A 16,019-nucleotide genomic window follows, 5' to 3' on the forward strand; every position below is an offset into this window, starting at 1 on the left:
CACATGGGATATCTTAAGACCTGCAGAGGCAAAATTATATGAACAATATTCTCATTGAAATGACAGCAACAGCTCTGATCCAAAGTAGATTTTGAAAAACAATCTGCTGCATGGTGTGGCTCAGATCATAAAACAAAAAACAAAATAAAGATAAATTGTCAGTTTGATTTAATAAATTATACATACACTTTTAAGATGTACAATGGTCATTGCATTAATCCATATCCGTCTTTTTTTTTTTTTTTTTTTTAAGACAAAGTCTGCGTTCAAAGTATTTACACATGTACAATTATCAGGCAGCACTTTACAAAGCAAGGCATGAACGACAATACAGATGTTGAGCTTCAAATCAAACCTCTAACCCCTCAACCTCCTGCCTACTCTGTTTCTCAGAGGGGATTTACTCAGCTGTCCCGTGATTATAATACATTTCCCTCTTGTGCCGCCTTGACGGGCGTGATAGGGAATTCAGTAACATCCATCAAATCCACCAAGATCAGTCGGAGGTTCGAAAGGATCGCCGTCAGAGAGCTGAGTTGAAAACCATAAGGGTAGAGAGAGGTTGTACGCAGGGTAACAGGTGCAAAAATGTGGCAACGTGTGACACAAAAATCTACTCTGCGACGGGGTTGGAGGGCGGGACTGAGCTTGCTCTTCCAGCTTTCCGTTCGTAGTTGACCAGCCTCTGTCCAACCAGGTACCTGTAAAGAGAGCGATAATAACAATATTTATACTGGGATTCTTATTTTGAGACTTTCAGACTAAAAGCACATTTTCCTACGCTTTAAGACTGTAATTTTGTCATCTTTAATCAAACGCCGTGACAAGAAATAGCATTTTGAAAACCTGTTTGAACCACAAGTCCAGTAAGCAGAGAGCCACGTTGCACCAGATGTTTTTAAAAGTTGCACTATGTAGATTTGGAAAAGACATTTTATTCACAAGAGCAAGATCTTCATTGATTGATTTTTAGAAAAAGAAGAAAAAGAAATAAACAAACTCTCTTTGTTTTCATGACTGAATAAACAGAATAAACAAACTGACGTTTAAGGACAACACATTTCCACAGTTTTACTTTGTTTATATGTGGCGGACCCTGCCACATTTCTAGCTTCAAACAGTGTTCTAGGAACCTTATTTTCCTCTGAAAACAGCTTGTTTATTCAGTTATGTAAGTGATGTTTGATGGTGTCTGCTGTTTCCACACATGGTTCTACACTTAAAAGATCCTTACTTGTCGTTCTTGATGTGTTCATAAAGGCGTTTGAACTGTCGGATCTGGAAGGACAGGATGCCGATGAGCGAGACCACCATTAGAAGGAAGGGGTAGATCCTCCTCTGCATTAGAATCTCCATCTCAGGGGTGACTCCTGCAAAAGTAATGCACTTAAGCTACAAATTGCTTCAATGTACATCTCCTTGGCTTACACTGTAGTCACTGCATCAGCCATCTGAGATGAGAAGGAACTAAATATCTGGTAAAAAAAATGCTAATTTGATGTTAATTCATAGCCCATTCACAGGATTACTTCAATGGAAACTTAAAATAAACGGGGCCACTGCTTCATTCGTTCTTGTGCAACCAGTATTGTATGCATTAGCCAGCACAGAAAAGGGTGTTTACTGGTATTTGTATTAGTGTGTAGCTCAGGTGTTTCCCTCGGACCGACACTTTTACTGACACACCTGTTTCTCTGACACTCACCTACAGCGGGCACCACCCCAGCAGCGATCACATACGGCACACACAAGGACAGCAAAAGCACCGAGATGACTGGAGCTGCCAGTTTACGGATGATGAACTGGAGATCGATGTTGCGAATTCCGTTTGCATAAACCTGAAGAGAAAGTTTATTGGTTTTAGACTGTACACACCAGCAACTACAAGTGTGGTTGGTTTCCACTGTACTTCTCAAGGCTTACTCCAATTCCTCCTACTGCTATACAGACTTATCACTCAACTGCCCTTTTCATATACGGCATACAAACTATACTACATCTAAACAGCGATATCTATCTCTTTCTTTGTTATAGTGGATACTTGTTGGTCAAAAAGAGAATAAACAGCATCCTAAGATCATAACATGTTTCGCTAAATGTATAAGGTAATGTCCAATATCTATATAAATCCCACCTGCTCAATAACAGTCTTCAGCCACCACTGAGGGCCCATGAGAGTGATGGCTGCGATGATTTTGGCATGGAGCACTCCAAGAGCCCAGTCCTGTAGAAAGATAACAGAGAGATCAATGGATGAACATGGATACTAGAAGAGGAAATTATTATTTAGGGTTAAGGACAAAATACAACACAATACGGGGCGCCGTTTAGCTCAGTGGGTAGAGTGGACGTCCCATGTACAGAGGCTTTGTCCTCGCTGCAGCGGACCCGGGTTAGACTCCCGGCCCGGGTCCCTTTGCTGCGTGTCACTCCCCCTCTCTCTCATCCTGTTTCCTGTCTAAGTCTTCAGCTGTTCTATCAATAAAGCCGAAAGGCCAAAAAAATACTTTATAATAGAAACAAAAAAAAATGAAAATACAACACAATACCTACACAGGATTGAACCACTAAAAGGCGGTCTGGAAAAGGAGGAGCATAAAGAACATAATCATAGCATACAGACAAAGTCATACCTGCCAAGGGTAAAAGAGGGGTGTTTGGTCCAGGGGTACCCTGAGTGGAGCCACAATGACCAGTTCAAACAGCAGGCCCAGTAGCAGCGGGATGACTCCAGCGACCAGCAGAGCTACAACCAGGGTCTTCAGTATCTGCACAAACAAAGCAGTACATGCATGGTAGTTTAAGTTTTATTCCCCTTTGATTGTACCAAATGTCTTCCTTGATGGTGTAGTTGGAATATTACTACAAGACAGCTGCTTCTAAATTTAAATACCGTCTAATGAGTTCGTAACAAGCAGCCAACCATTTAACAAAATATTGCATCCAGGTCCAGCTGTAGACAATCTAATGGCTGGATAAAGAACATCTCATCACTGCACCACTCTGCTGCCCGATTTTTGGCAACAATAAAAGCTGCTCAAAGGAACCCACCATGAGCGTCCACTCCTGGACTTTGTGCATGATGACGGTGCGTCCCTGGGGCATCCAGGCCAGCAGCACAGTGACTCCTCGGATAGACAGCCAGCAGACATACAGGCCGCAGGCCGCTGTGTACAGCTCGTGGATTTTGGAGCTTCCTGTCCAGAAGGACATCAGCCAGCGCCCAGTGAACACTGAAACACACATGTGACAAAGCAAACATCACCCCTCTTCATCCTTTTTCGAACTTTACAGTGATCCTCAGGCCTGGAAGCCTGGAAGTGAAGTACTATGTGAGCTAGAACTTAAAAAAGGAGTGTTTACACAGCAGAGATGTGCACATATATATATAGATTTACCCTTTAATTATGGTTTGGGTGTGGGTCTAAAAAGCAGAAAATTGCTGGTTGTGCTTTTCTCACCTGGTAGGGTTAGGCATACCAAACTGGCCACCAGCAGCGTGATGCACATGAAAGCTATAAGCAACACGATCGGAAAAAGAGACAAAAACTTTTAGAATAAACCTGGATGTATGATTTCCTTCCCTGCACACTGTAGAATTGTGTGTGTGTGGGGGGATATAATAGATATAGATATAAAATAGATAGAGAGATAGATAGATAGAGATAAGATGGAGAGAGAAGAGATAGATAGATGAAGATATACACACAGAGAATAGATATATATAAAGGGAGATAAGATAATATATAGAGACTTGAAAGAGAGAGATAAGAGAGAGAGATATAGATATATATAGAGAGATATAAGAAAATATAGATAAGATATAGATATATAAGAATATATGATATATAGATACATACTAGATACAATAGATAGGATATATACATACATACAATACATACAGATATATATATATATATATCTATACATACATATATCATATATATATATATATATATATATATATATATATATATATATATATATATATATATATATATATATATTAATTTATTTTGTTTTAACAAGACATTGATTGCATCAATGCAATCGATCTGCAGAACAAAAGCAATAAAAACAAAAATAGGACAAAACCAAGCGGAACAGAACACATCGGCTTCGAAGACACACATTCAAACACGTTGGCAGGAGACTGAGGATTTTCAAAACCTACAAGGAACAGTAACACATAGCTATTAGGCAGGATTCAAATCTACACTACATAAACCCTCTTGGAAAAAAGCAGAGATATCTAAACCAATTTATGACATAAAGGGCTCCTATATATTGTGTAATATTTTGCCTCTGTCATGTAAAATGCATGTCAAATAGTCCAATTACATATATTCAAGTATGATCTTATGCCAGTATGTTTTAGATTGAACTTTGTCAGTTGCATTTTCTTGTACAAAATGTGAGCATTTTCACTTTATATTCATCATTAATAGAGGCATCTGATATCCCAAGTAGAATTCACAGTGGGACACACTCTGTAGTAATAGATAAGATCTTATCAATTTCCTGTCCTATTACATACCAGAATTGCTGTATTTTCCTGCAAGACCACAGGCAGTGAGTGAGACTGCCTGTTTCTATTTTGCACTTGGGACATAGTGGAAAGAAATCAAGATTAAATTTATGGCATTGGGAAGGGGATATGTGTAAAATTTGAGTTTAATTGCTTTCTCTCCGTTAAGCCTGAAACACATCGGGCCAACCGTTGGCCATCTGAAGCATTTAGGGAGACTCGGACGAGTTCGGGAACAAATCTGTTTGGTGTGTTCAGCTGAGTTGAAAGCTTTTGGAACTGCGTGGACAACGTCTGCCCTGATTCAACTTGCAAAGTCTTAGAATGTTGGCTGTTGGCCATCTGAGCCATTGGATACTCTGATTGGTTGTGTGCTAGCTGTATGACCATTCTGATTGGCAGCGTGCTAGCAAATCAGCGCAATGTGTGGGAGGGGCGGAATTTTAAGGAGACTCATTGCATCATTGCGCAGAACGTACATGCATGCATGCACGGGTCATACAAGAGGCAACGGCGTGGTCGGATAAAGGCAGTTGGCCGTTGGTTTGAGTCTGGGCTGTGTGTGGGGGCCTTTACAAACACACAAGGTTTTTGCACCAATTCCTGACTTCGTCCCAATCATCATCTTCAACCTCTATTTTAAGCTCTCTTTTCCATGTATCATTTAGGTGAGAAATGTGCGTAGTGTCATGCTAAAAATTTTCCACACAAAATTTATATAACAACAAATCAGAGAGGTGAAGAAATTAAATTATAATAAGAAAAAAAGCAGACAAACAACATACAATTTTCCAGACACTGCACTAAATCTTTGGAGTGTCTCACCCTGAACGGGAAGCGAAGGGGTCTATGATAAGGCTGGAATCCCACTGGTCCCCCTTGCTGCAGGATGGCCTGATGGGCTGCATGCAGCCCTTCACCAACAGCTGGTGCAGGGTTGTTATTGTTGTTATGGTGACCAGGAGGAGGATTATTATTGTTGTTGTTGTTCACAGGCTGGTTGGCATCATTGTCCTCCTGCTCCCCGAGGAGGTAGGAGTGGAGGTCCCTGTGGAGTTAAAGATGTGTTTAGTTATAGAGAGCAAATCTGAGAATCATTAAGAGCTTAGAATGAAATTGGTGTGGTCAATTCTAAATGACTGACTTACAATAAATATCCAGCACTGACTGTCCAGGCCCTGACCAGGCCTTTGAGCCACTGGCGAGTGTGTCCCTGCTCCAATAGAGCCGGCAGCACAACCTGAAGTAATAACAGCTCCAGAGACAGCTCGCTGACCGGAGCATCACTGAGGGGAAAAAGGTGGACAGGTTCAGAAAATGTCACTTCAACCATGTGTGCCAGGGCATGGAGCTGACGGTTACACAGAGCCACAGTGCTTAAGACTTCTGAGTATCTGCTTTCTCTTGTTCCTCTTGTTTTTATCAGTCTGTCATGTTGGTAATATGATCAATATTTCCTCTTTTGTTCAAGATCTGCTTTGACAAAAGGCATTGACGTTCTGGCTTGAAAAAGGAAGTGGTCTCACACAACCTTTCACAAAGACAGCCGCTGCTTTCTCACAGTCTAGTACTAAGTGCCCTTTATTTGTGTTATGTCTGCTACTTACCTGTAAAGCATGACGTTGTATGGGAGGAAGGTGGGCAGCAGTAGTTTGATCAGCCTGATGGGAAGCCACAGCATGAGCAACACGATCGAGCCGAACACCACCACAGACAGGATAAACCGCCGCAGGTGTCTGTAGATGGGCAGGTGAATCATCTCCTGCACTGGGTTAAAATCTGGGTCATTGAGGTTTCTCAGAAACCACAGCACTCCCGGCCTCAGCACCTGATGGACAAACATTGACATAAATTAGCCAAAGATTTTTTTATCATAAGTGATGTAAAAATGCTTGTTGTCAGGTTCTTACTTCTCTGAGTAGGAGGATAAAAGAAGCAAAGTAGAAGACGTAGACCATTCCCACAAGCCAGTGCAGGAACATGGTGGTCCCAGGGGCTGATTTAAAACTCAACTCTCTGTCTTTCAGGGACGCATCAAACATCTCCTGCAGGATGAAGAAAGTAAAGCGTTATATAAAAGAAAGCATTTCGACTGATTAATATTCAGCGTTGGTTCTAAGATGACGAATGCACAGTTGGCTCGATGATAAAATGTGCAATGAATAACATTTACACATGACATAAAATTAGCAGATTAAAATTAGACAAGTTAAATTAAGGAATCCCCCACTGCCTTTTTGAAGTTAAGTCTCATTTTGTGCTGTTCTTTCCATTTTTCTTTAGCTTTAAACAGAATGAATGCTTTCCTTCAGGTCCTATATTTGAAATATTTATAAGAGCTTCTAAAAACAGGAACTCAGCAGAGACCAAACTACCTTTGTAATCACAAGCTAAATGTAATCTGTTAGACAGGCTGAAATGATAAAGATAGCTTATTCCACACTGTCCATTTTCAGACCAATTATATTCCTTTCACAGGTGGACAGCTCCACAGCAGGAGGCACATAGTTCCCTTCTGCAGTGCAAGCTGCTCCACCTGTTCTGAGGCAGGATAATTGGCTCAGGATGGGCTTTCCACGAACATAGCCACTGGCTTACAATAGGTAGCATGGGGCACAAGCTTAGATGGCCACTTGAGGTGTGGAAGCACTTGGTTTCACCGTCACCGTGTCAGTTAGCTTCAAATAGTGAAAACTTGCTGACACACACTGACTTGCAGATATGGAGAGTGAGAGCCACAACCTAGAGGCATATGCGACACTCTCCAAACGTCCGAGCCAGTTTGTTTTCTGGGTTCCTGTGCTAATAATAAATGCCTGAACTGTGTGATCAACAGAATCTGCTTCTATGTCTGAGTCGAACAGCCACTTCAATGTCTGTTTGACAAGATGCCTCTACCGGCTGGAGAGAACACCACTATCATTTTAACAGATTGTGTCAAACAGCACATACTGAAATGTCAAATGAAGACTAGCTGTCACTGTCACGAGAGCAATCCTTTGAGGCTGGTAGAAACATGGATACTATTTCAGAAAATGATGTGTCACTCACACGTATGGTGCTGTATCTGTAACATCAGCCAAGGATATGACATAAAATTAACCCTCCTATTACCATGATGCCAACTGACATTTCTCCAGTTTATCAAAATATGCAGAGAATTAGATCATTTTACAGAGTAAAACTGTGAATCTTACTAAAGAGCAGATGTCGAGCCACCAACCGCAAATGAGTGGGAAAACACCGATCTCCACCACAACCAGCAGAGAGACCTGTAATAGAGCAGACATATGTCTTGGTAACACTTCACCCCCATATATAAATACAGTAAAAACTTCTCATCTCAATAAAAGGTGTCATGTGCATAAAATCATTGCTATGCATCATCTTCTGTGTATCATTGCAAAAAAAAAAGCCCCACCGCTTAAGTCATACCCATGTAGTAAATGTCAGTAAGTGAATATTTCTGTTTCCACCAAAGACGGTGCCTACATGAGTTACACAAAACAGACTACCTTGACAACAATGTAGCAGACTCCCAGGAGACGTCTGGAGCGCTGGAACCTGACTAAAGCAGCCAGTCCCTGAGACAGCGATTAAGGATCAACACTGCTTACACATTTACACCTGCACAGACCTATCAGAACACATTTCACACATCTGCCCTATTGCGAGACTGCACGTTTTTCACATTTCAGTAGAGTGCAGGGACTGATGATGGTGTTAGATAAAAGGATACGTGACAGAGGATGAGCGTCATGGCCAGCAGTATGTAGCCCACTATAGTTGTGATTAAGCCCTCAAAGTGGGAAGCTTGGACCTAAAGAAAAATACAAAGTTGTTGTCAAGCAGTTAATCTAGTTTAAGACACGCAGTATTGCATAATAAGGCTGAGACAATGAAAGCAGTATCTTACATATTCTTCAAAGCCAAGACCGACGACAGAGAAGTGCCCGATGTGGTAGGGACAAAATGCTGAATGAGGGGAAAAAAAAGAAGACATCCATCACTTTGTGGCTTATAAACTCGAAAGGAAAAACATGTAGGAGAGTAGATACGATTCTGAGATATCGGTAGGATGAAGGATCAGTGTCGTACGTATTGTATCGAACACTTGTACAGATTTCAGTTTTATGCTTTGCTTCCTTTTTCGTGTCACTTATTGAATGTTGGAGGACCACAACCAAAATACGCTTTCTAGACCTTATTGTGTTTTCATTCTTCATGATAACTTCTTCTGTACAAAATCATTTTGTACTCATAACCATCAAATAAATTCAATCAATCAGTCCACTCACCGAAGACCAGGATGAAGAGCGTGTTGAGAGACACTACCCAAAAAACATGCTCCTACAACACAAAGACACAATTGACTTACAAACTCATCATACAAAGTATTCATAGTTTGAAAAAACAGAACATGACAGGCATAAAAACATACCAAAAATACCAGTGATCCATCAAGGCCGAGCATCTGAAAGAAAAATGGAAAGAGTTTCAGTGTATCATAAGAGTTTTCTTAAATGTATACTACGAATGGGGTTGTTTGGAGGTCAGTAATGTCATGTTAAGTTACCCTTTCCCAGGTGAGCTCCTCCGCCGCTCTGTCCCACTCCAAAGCATTCCAATTCATGTCATCTACACAGAAAGTTATGAACTTGAAATACAATGAAGACCAATACATTCACAGCAGACGGATGTCTATACAATGCCACATACGAATGATCCCATCTAATATTGTACCATGTCAAAGTGAAGTCCATATTCTGCTTGTCAGAACAACACTGTTAATTGTGCATTGTCTGATCAATTTTCTTAGAGTTGGCCTTTAGCGACAACAGAGAAAAATAATATTTAAGAGGGTGGTTATATTTAAATTAGTAATGCTGTTCTGGTCAAATCTGTTAGCCCCGAACTGCAGAGCAACCTACTGTGAGGATTTTTCACTGCATTCATTTTGCTGCAGTGACACCCCACAGCTACAATAATGTATAATGCAATCACAATTCATTATCAGTCCTTTTCCCCTAGCCTGCTGCAAGATCAGACCATTAACCACGGTAAAACAAAACAAATTAGGGTGATATGAGTGCTACGGGTAGAATTTTGACATGTCGTTGTATCACTCTCAAATTAATCGTAATGCTTTGGCAAACTGACAAATGAGACCATTGTGGAAACTATTTGTCTGCTCTAACACCAGTGGTACATGATTGTTCTAGTGTTTCTCAGTGTCTTTAAACTGCATTTCCATAAAGGCCTGTTGTTCTCTGCTGCAAAAACATGTTGCTCCAACTACTCTCTTGTTTGTTGGAGATTAAATGTTGGAAACCCTATATTCATGATGTTTTGCTCCATTTCATTCCTGCATGAACTGCACTTTCTCCTTGATTTGTGATGATAAGCACTTTTATTTTGTAAGGTAAGGTATTCCAGCATATCTCTGTACAATCTGACCATGCAGAACATAATGTGAAATGTGATGGGCGGGCAGGCAGTGTGCTATCCATTCTTGAAGACAATCACTGTTTTTGTTTATGCTAATGCATGTTAAATATATCTGAAAACTCTTCCTACAGCTACACTTGCCAGAAAAACTGTGATGTTGGGGTTATTTTACATTGATACTAAACTGAAAAAAATTCCCTTATCAAATTCCAACCTTGTGCTCCGTTGTTGGGGTCAGCATCTTCAGCTGCTGCTCCCTCTTCTTCTTCAAGCTCCGGGTCATCACCCTGGTCTGGGGGGACATCAGGGGGCTCAGGCTCTGCTTCGTTCTGGGCTGGTGGATCAGCAGGGGCTTGCTGGGCTGCAGGGGGCTCATCAGCTGCCCCCTGGCCTGCAGCTTGTGCCTGAGGTTAAGGGGAGAGGATGCATGGCTTTAATACCAGGATATGACAGTTTTGTGTGTATGTGTGTAATTAAGATTGGCTGTCTGAGAATGTATCTCAGGTTAGAAAAATGTTGAGTAGATATCTGTTTTTTTCCCCCCTTTTGTTAAGTAAAAAGAAATAAATTGGTCTCCTTGGTCTATAGTCAAGCAAAGTACCTCATTAGCTTGTCCGGCTGCATTTGGCGGTGGCGGTTGGTGCTGCTCTAACCACTGGGGAGCGCCACCATGTACTATCTGTTCTCTGAGCCACACCAGGCTGATAAATGCACACAGCGTGCAGGTGACCACGAAGCAGCCCTGTAGACAATCTGCAAGGAGGTTCTCTCTGCATGAGCACAAACATTTAAACATATATTTATATATAAGCATACAAAACCACTGGAATTGTCTTTTAAACAAAATCTATGGGAAGAAAAAGAAGGCAATGCACAAGCAAAACAGAGTAGCTTTCAGTTAATTACGCAGCATTTCCCATACTAGTGTTTGTAGTGTTGAAGAAAATCATCACTCACGTAGAGAGCATGTCCAGTGGCAGTGTCAAAAGTGAGCTCACAGAGCCGGTAAACAGACACTTGTAGATGCGACCTGAGATCAGATAAATACATTTGTGTAATTATGCAATTCCAGAATACATTTCAATACATACATAAAATACTGAATGGTAACAGCTTACATAATGAGATTCAAATAGATCGAGCCTACATTTCTTACATTGAGTACTGAGGGGGATTTACATATCTTGGAGCACACACAGCAGTGCTTGTTATGTAGTGGTGCTAAAGTTGTAATTCCTTCTGTTAAACCATAACATTAGCTAATGTGTAAAGCTTACACTTCATGTGCTTCACACGTGCAACAAGTGAAAAACCTCCTCAGCCAAACAAGGACTGAACTGCAGATATTAAGAAATACTTAAGTGGTCAACTAACAGTATAATGCACATTTCCTATCATCATCATTCCTCATCAGCCTAAATCAGAAAAATCCATTTATGTAGAGAGTACACAGGTAAATGACATGTTTAGGATAATAAATCTTTGAAACAACTGATATGATATGTAAGAAAGGAGGACAAATGAGATCACTGCAGCCATGTTTACACTTCCAGTTCACCTCTGCATTTGAGTCTGTGTGTTTACTACTTACATGCAGTGAGAGGAACCACCCCGAGCCATGCGAAGGCCACCAGTGTGTAATGGAACCAGTAGCGGATGGCTGTGCCCACACTGGTCAGTAGACCTGCACAAATATCCTGGATGGGTAGACGTGAGGGCATGTCTGGGGAGTAGACTGAAGGGGACGGATGGAAAGAGTGAAGGGAAATTTATCTTTCATGTATGATAAAATTCACAATAAAAAGAGCCATATGGTCCCAACTGTAATGCTTTTTTAGGAAACTTGAGGCTGGTAATAATGTATCAAAAGTGGATGATCCACAAATGTCACATGTACTTACTTGGTGTGAAAGCAAATCTGTGCTTGCATAATTCACAGTACTCTTTCCTGCTGTGCTTCAGCCACTGGACCAAACTGTAAAGCAACATTTAGAGGGTCAACAGTAGTACACAATTTAACAGCCTAAAACATGTGCTGGTTGAGAGATTTTATGTTTTTAATCACATGATTTTGCAGATGGGAATTTAGGGACAGAAACTGGAAAAACTCAATATTAACATCAATGAATAGATCAATTAATTCAATTTTTTAAATCCCTAATATTCAAAAATGGACTAATGTGTGGACAGTTCTATCTCCCAAATGGTCTCCATTTGCAACAAATTTGGATTGACAAGATTATACTTCATATTGTTCCTCAAAAACAACCACTGAGTTACATATTTAAAATCGCAGTCTAGGATCTTTAACTCTGTGAGACAAAGGTCTACAGTGCTGACCGAACATAAACTTTTTCCTGGATGCCAAAAGGCTACCAGTTGTGATGACCTCTCTAGGACCTCTGGACCCAACAGAGACTGGCCGTGAGTAGTCATCATGTTTCAGTCACAGTAAAACACTCTGTCCAACAGCTAACAGGGTGTATCAGCTATATCATGAGCTGATTTGTGCTTGTATGTTACGCATAACAACATCATCCCAGCTCGTTGTTACATAGACGAGATTCTAAGATTACTAACAGGGTTAGGTAAGGGAGTCATTACACCGGCTGATTCCAACACAAATGACAGCATTACAAACCTTTGTCATGAGACCTTCACAGTAGCAATGAACCTTACATCAATCAGTGTTCTCACTATGCCTTACTGACAAAAAACACACAAGGTTTTACGTACCACAACTAAGCAAGAGTGTGATATAACACATTTACTCCATCTTGGTTTGTTAATGTGATATATTCAGTACCGTGATTGGTATTATGAATCCACAACAGCTGGGATTTATGTGGGAAACTGGCCATTTCATCTAGTTGACCGACTCAAAATCATCAAGACATTCTGACAAATATTCTGGCATACATTTGCAAAGCGAGTCATTAGTGAAAACACCTCAAACTGTGAGACATGTCACTTTAACACTTGAAATGTCATCCTATAGTACATAAAGTTTGTTGCTACCTTTGTGCTCCTGGGGGTTTGTCTGTATTGTAACCGCAAAGACAGAAGATCAACATAGCTTAGGTCCGCCTGCACACACTCAGCACAACTATACTATCTAAACACAAAAGACTGTTATTCTAAACTTTGAGGGGGTGACCCTGAACTAATATGGATTCAGACAGAGGTTCAACAATTTCCACAGAACCATCGAGACCTGGCCTCTGCCACTGCCTGGGGATTTCTATGCACCTGACCCTCTTGTAACCACTGACGCTCACACACAGTACAGATGAGAACAAAGCACCTTCTCCAAAATACCTGCAGGGGCTAGGTATTGTTTTCACCAGGCAATTTCAACCACACCTAAGCTCTGAAATCTGGGATGCTTTACAAACCAGGATGTGACGGGGGATGAACCTGTTCTTAATCCTTTCATGATTCTTCAATTACATTTGCTATCCAGGAGGAACAATAATAGGGCAAACTTAAGCACCGAGTTATCCAATTCATTAGCAGTCACCCTGAAATATAGCAAATCCCGTTATTGTATTAATCCTATTATAATATAAGCATGTAAACACCGCTCCGGGTTCCTTTTTTTGGACTATGAGATTAAAAAGAAACCAAATATTCTCTTAGGTGGGTTCCTGGGAGAAAGTGTGCTTGTCTGCATAGAGTGAGAATAGGAACAACTGAGCAGGAAAAATTGTAAATATGTTCAACATGTGCTATGTTCTTCTAGAAACAATACATTGTGGTGCATCCCGGAAAAAACCCAAACAGATAGATTTGTTTCTGAAAGAGTAGGAGGAAGGATACTGTTACACATAGTGTTGAAGCGACTTTTGCAAACAGTTGACATACTGTCCACCGATGTCCGATTATTCACCTTGGTGAGTAATCTTTAAATATTTGACATGGGGGGAAAGTTGTCTGGGTGGTGGGGGGCTCTCGGGAGTACACAATAATGACAGCTGAAGAGCCAAACAAACTTACCATTCCTGGTGGATAAATTTGATACTGCCAGTGCAGACACAAGGGTGGTACAGGGGTTTGTCTGGGGTCCCCTCAGAGCGGCACACACGACAAATATCCGCTGCAGACACAAACAAACACTGATATATGACACCCATCATCCAAGGCTGAATAAACACAGATGTGCAGACAGAGAGTTGGTGGCAGTGCTGTGTTAATAGACAGGTGCCTTTTGGTCAGAGGATTTAATCCATAGGCACCAAGCAGGAAATGACAGATCCTCAGATAAGCAAGATGCCTACATTTACCTGAGTGACACGGTGAACTTATTCTTATCTATACATACGTACATCAGGAGACTGATGACATCACCAGGGACTTCTAGTCCTTTCTACACTCTCCAACACATTGCTGATATAAAGTACGCGAACACGGAGCTGGGCTGCAGCATTACAACATCAGTCATTTCCCATCTACCTGAAAAAACCTCATATTTCATTGACAGGCCATGCTATTTAGCTGAGTTAACCATTAGCAGGCCAGTTTAGCAGAAGCCTCGGTTCTCAGTGATACACTGACGTAGCTAACGCTAGTGAAACCCAGCCGGGGAGCAACCAGTTACGCCTTTCGGTTATTTACCTTCTTCGGCAGTGTCCATGTTGTTCGCTAAGCACCGGTCACCGTTTCTTCCAGGAGTACCTTGTACAGCGAACCCATCCACGACACAGAAAAATACCGCTTAGCTAGCTAAGTTAAGCTAGCGAGACGAGTATATCCTTATGTGTCGGATGCATTGACAATCATAAAATGGTTTCCCAACAGACTGAACGCCAGCGCTTGCTTCGTTGTGTCCTCTCACACCCAGTCTATATTCGCCACTCGACAAAAGCTTTTATTTTTTACGGTGTATTTTCGGTGTAAAACGACAAGCTAGAAAAACGTTTCATTCTCTGTGTTGCTGAAGTGACAGTTTAACCCTAGGAGACAAATGGCTAGCTGAGCTTGCTAACGCATGCGCTAGCTAACGTCACTACTAGCCCCTGTCACAACAATTTTACTTTACCGTAGCGGTTCAAGCTTTACGGCAGGTAAACTTCCATGACAACCATCACGTGATTAGTGGAACGCTACATTCATTTAAAAAGAATATATGTTACTATATTTATACTAAAGTACACACGCACTATTAAAATGCACATCTGTATCTACGTTGCAAACATTTTTATTAATTTCGTCGCTTTCATTCTGTAATTTTAGAAACTGTAAATCAAACATATCCGTCCGTATTAAACAGCGACATCTGCAGAATGAAATTGAAACAAACCACTTTTATAACATTAGAATAGCACCGTTAGTCTTGTGAGTAATCTCTTACTTGGTTTACATAATTTACACCAAAAGTAGAGCCACTTCTCTTCTCTTCTATGTTCCGTTTCTGCTGAAATGATGAATGGATAATATTAATCCAATAGGTTCCCTGCTATTTAATTTAAATATGTTAATTCGAATATCATAGGAGGTGGTTATATATTTCAGAAATCACAAGAAAAGCTACTGTATCAAGATATATTTTTACGTAATCGTCAGGTAGGGATATGCAATGAGACTTTATTAGAGATAGAAAGTAACGACATCATGACGATAACTTTATTTCTTGTTGAAATAAATAATTATCAATTATCATAACATAACGGGGCATGAAACGCTACAGTGCTATCGCCCGGCCCAATCAGCGGCGCCGTGGCTTAGTTGGTTAAAGCGCCTGTCTAGTAAACAGGAGATCCTGGGTTCGAATCCCAGCGGTGCCTTTTGAGACTGCCATCTGAGGTAGAGCACCACGTTCCAAGACATGAATACTTGTGTAACAATTGTGTACTCTGGGTCAGTTTTCTGAAATTGTTTAACGCTCAAACATGTTGCCGAAACTCCATGGTCAAGTCAGATTGTTCACAGAAAGCTACCGGAAGTAGGTTCGGTGTCCGTACCACACACAGAGGGAGGAAAAGCAAATTATATCTGCTTCAGAAGTTACTTTAAATGTATGAGCTACAGTATTTAAGCACCTGGG

The 16,019-nt window shown here is 40.9% G+C and overlaps 1 protein-coding gene and 1 non-coding gene across 2 annotated transcripts; one reads left to right on the forward strand and one right to left on the reverse strand.

Annotated features, from left to right (window-relative positions):
- Positions 1-151: 151 nt before the first annotated feature.
- LOC115570234 (E3 ubiquitin-protein ligase MARCH6) lies at positions 152-15,008 on the reverse strand. Its single transcript, XM_030398679.1, has 25 exons — positions 14,591-15,008; positions 13,973-14,072; positions 11,878-11,951; positions 11,568-11,711; positions 10,934-11,006; positions 10,578-10,746; positions 10,191-10,380; positions 9,105-9,166; positions 8,970-9,002; positions 8,827-8,878; positions 8,445-8,503; positions 8,268-8,348; positions 8,044-8,112; positions 7,726-7,800; positions 6,439-6,573; positions 6,136-6,356; positions 5,677-5,814; positions 5,354-5,576; positions 3,462-3,531; positions 3,052-3,233; positions 2,634-2,768; positions 2,135-2,224; positions 1,706-1,838; positions 1,235-1,370; positions 152-701 (listed from the first exon to the last, which is right to left on the reverse strand). The coding sequence occupies exons 1-25, from the start codon at positions 14,607-14,609 to the stop codon at positions 614-616; spliced, it is 2,751 nt and encodes a 916-aa protein (XP_030254539.1). The 5' UTR covers positions 14,610-15,008; the 3' UTR covers positions 152-613.
- A 677-nt stretch (positions 15,009-15,685) lies between these two features.
- trnat-agu (transfer RNA threonine (anticodon AGU)) lies at positions 15,686-15,759 on the forward strand. Its single transcript has one exon. It is a non-coding gene; the product is annotated as a tRNA-Thr (tRNA).
- Positions 15,760-16,019: the final 260 nt, after the last annotated feature.

Source organism: Sparus aurata, chromosome 19 (genome assembly GCF_900880675.1).
Source record: "Sparus aurata chromosome 19, fSpaAur1.1, whole genome shotgun sequence".
Taxonomy (NCBI): Eukaryota; Metazoa; Chordata; class Actinopteri; order Spariformes; family Sparidae; genus Sparus; species Sparus aurata.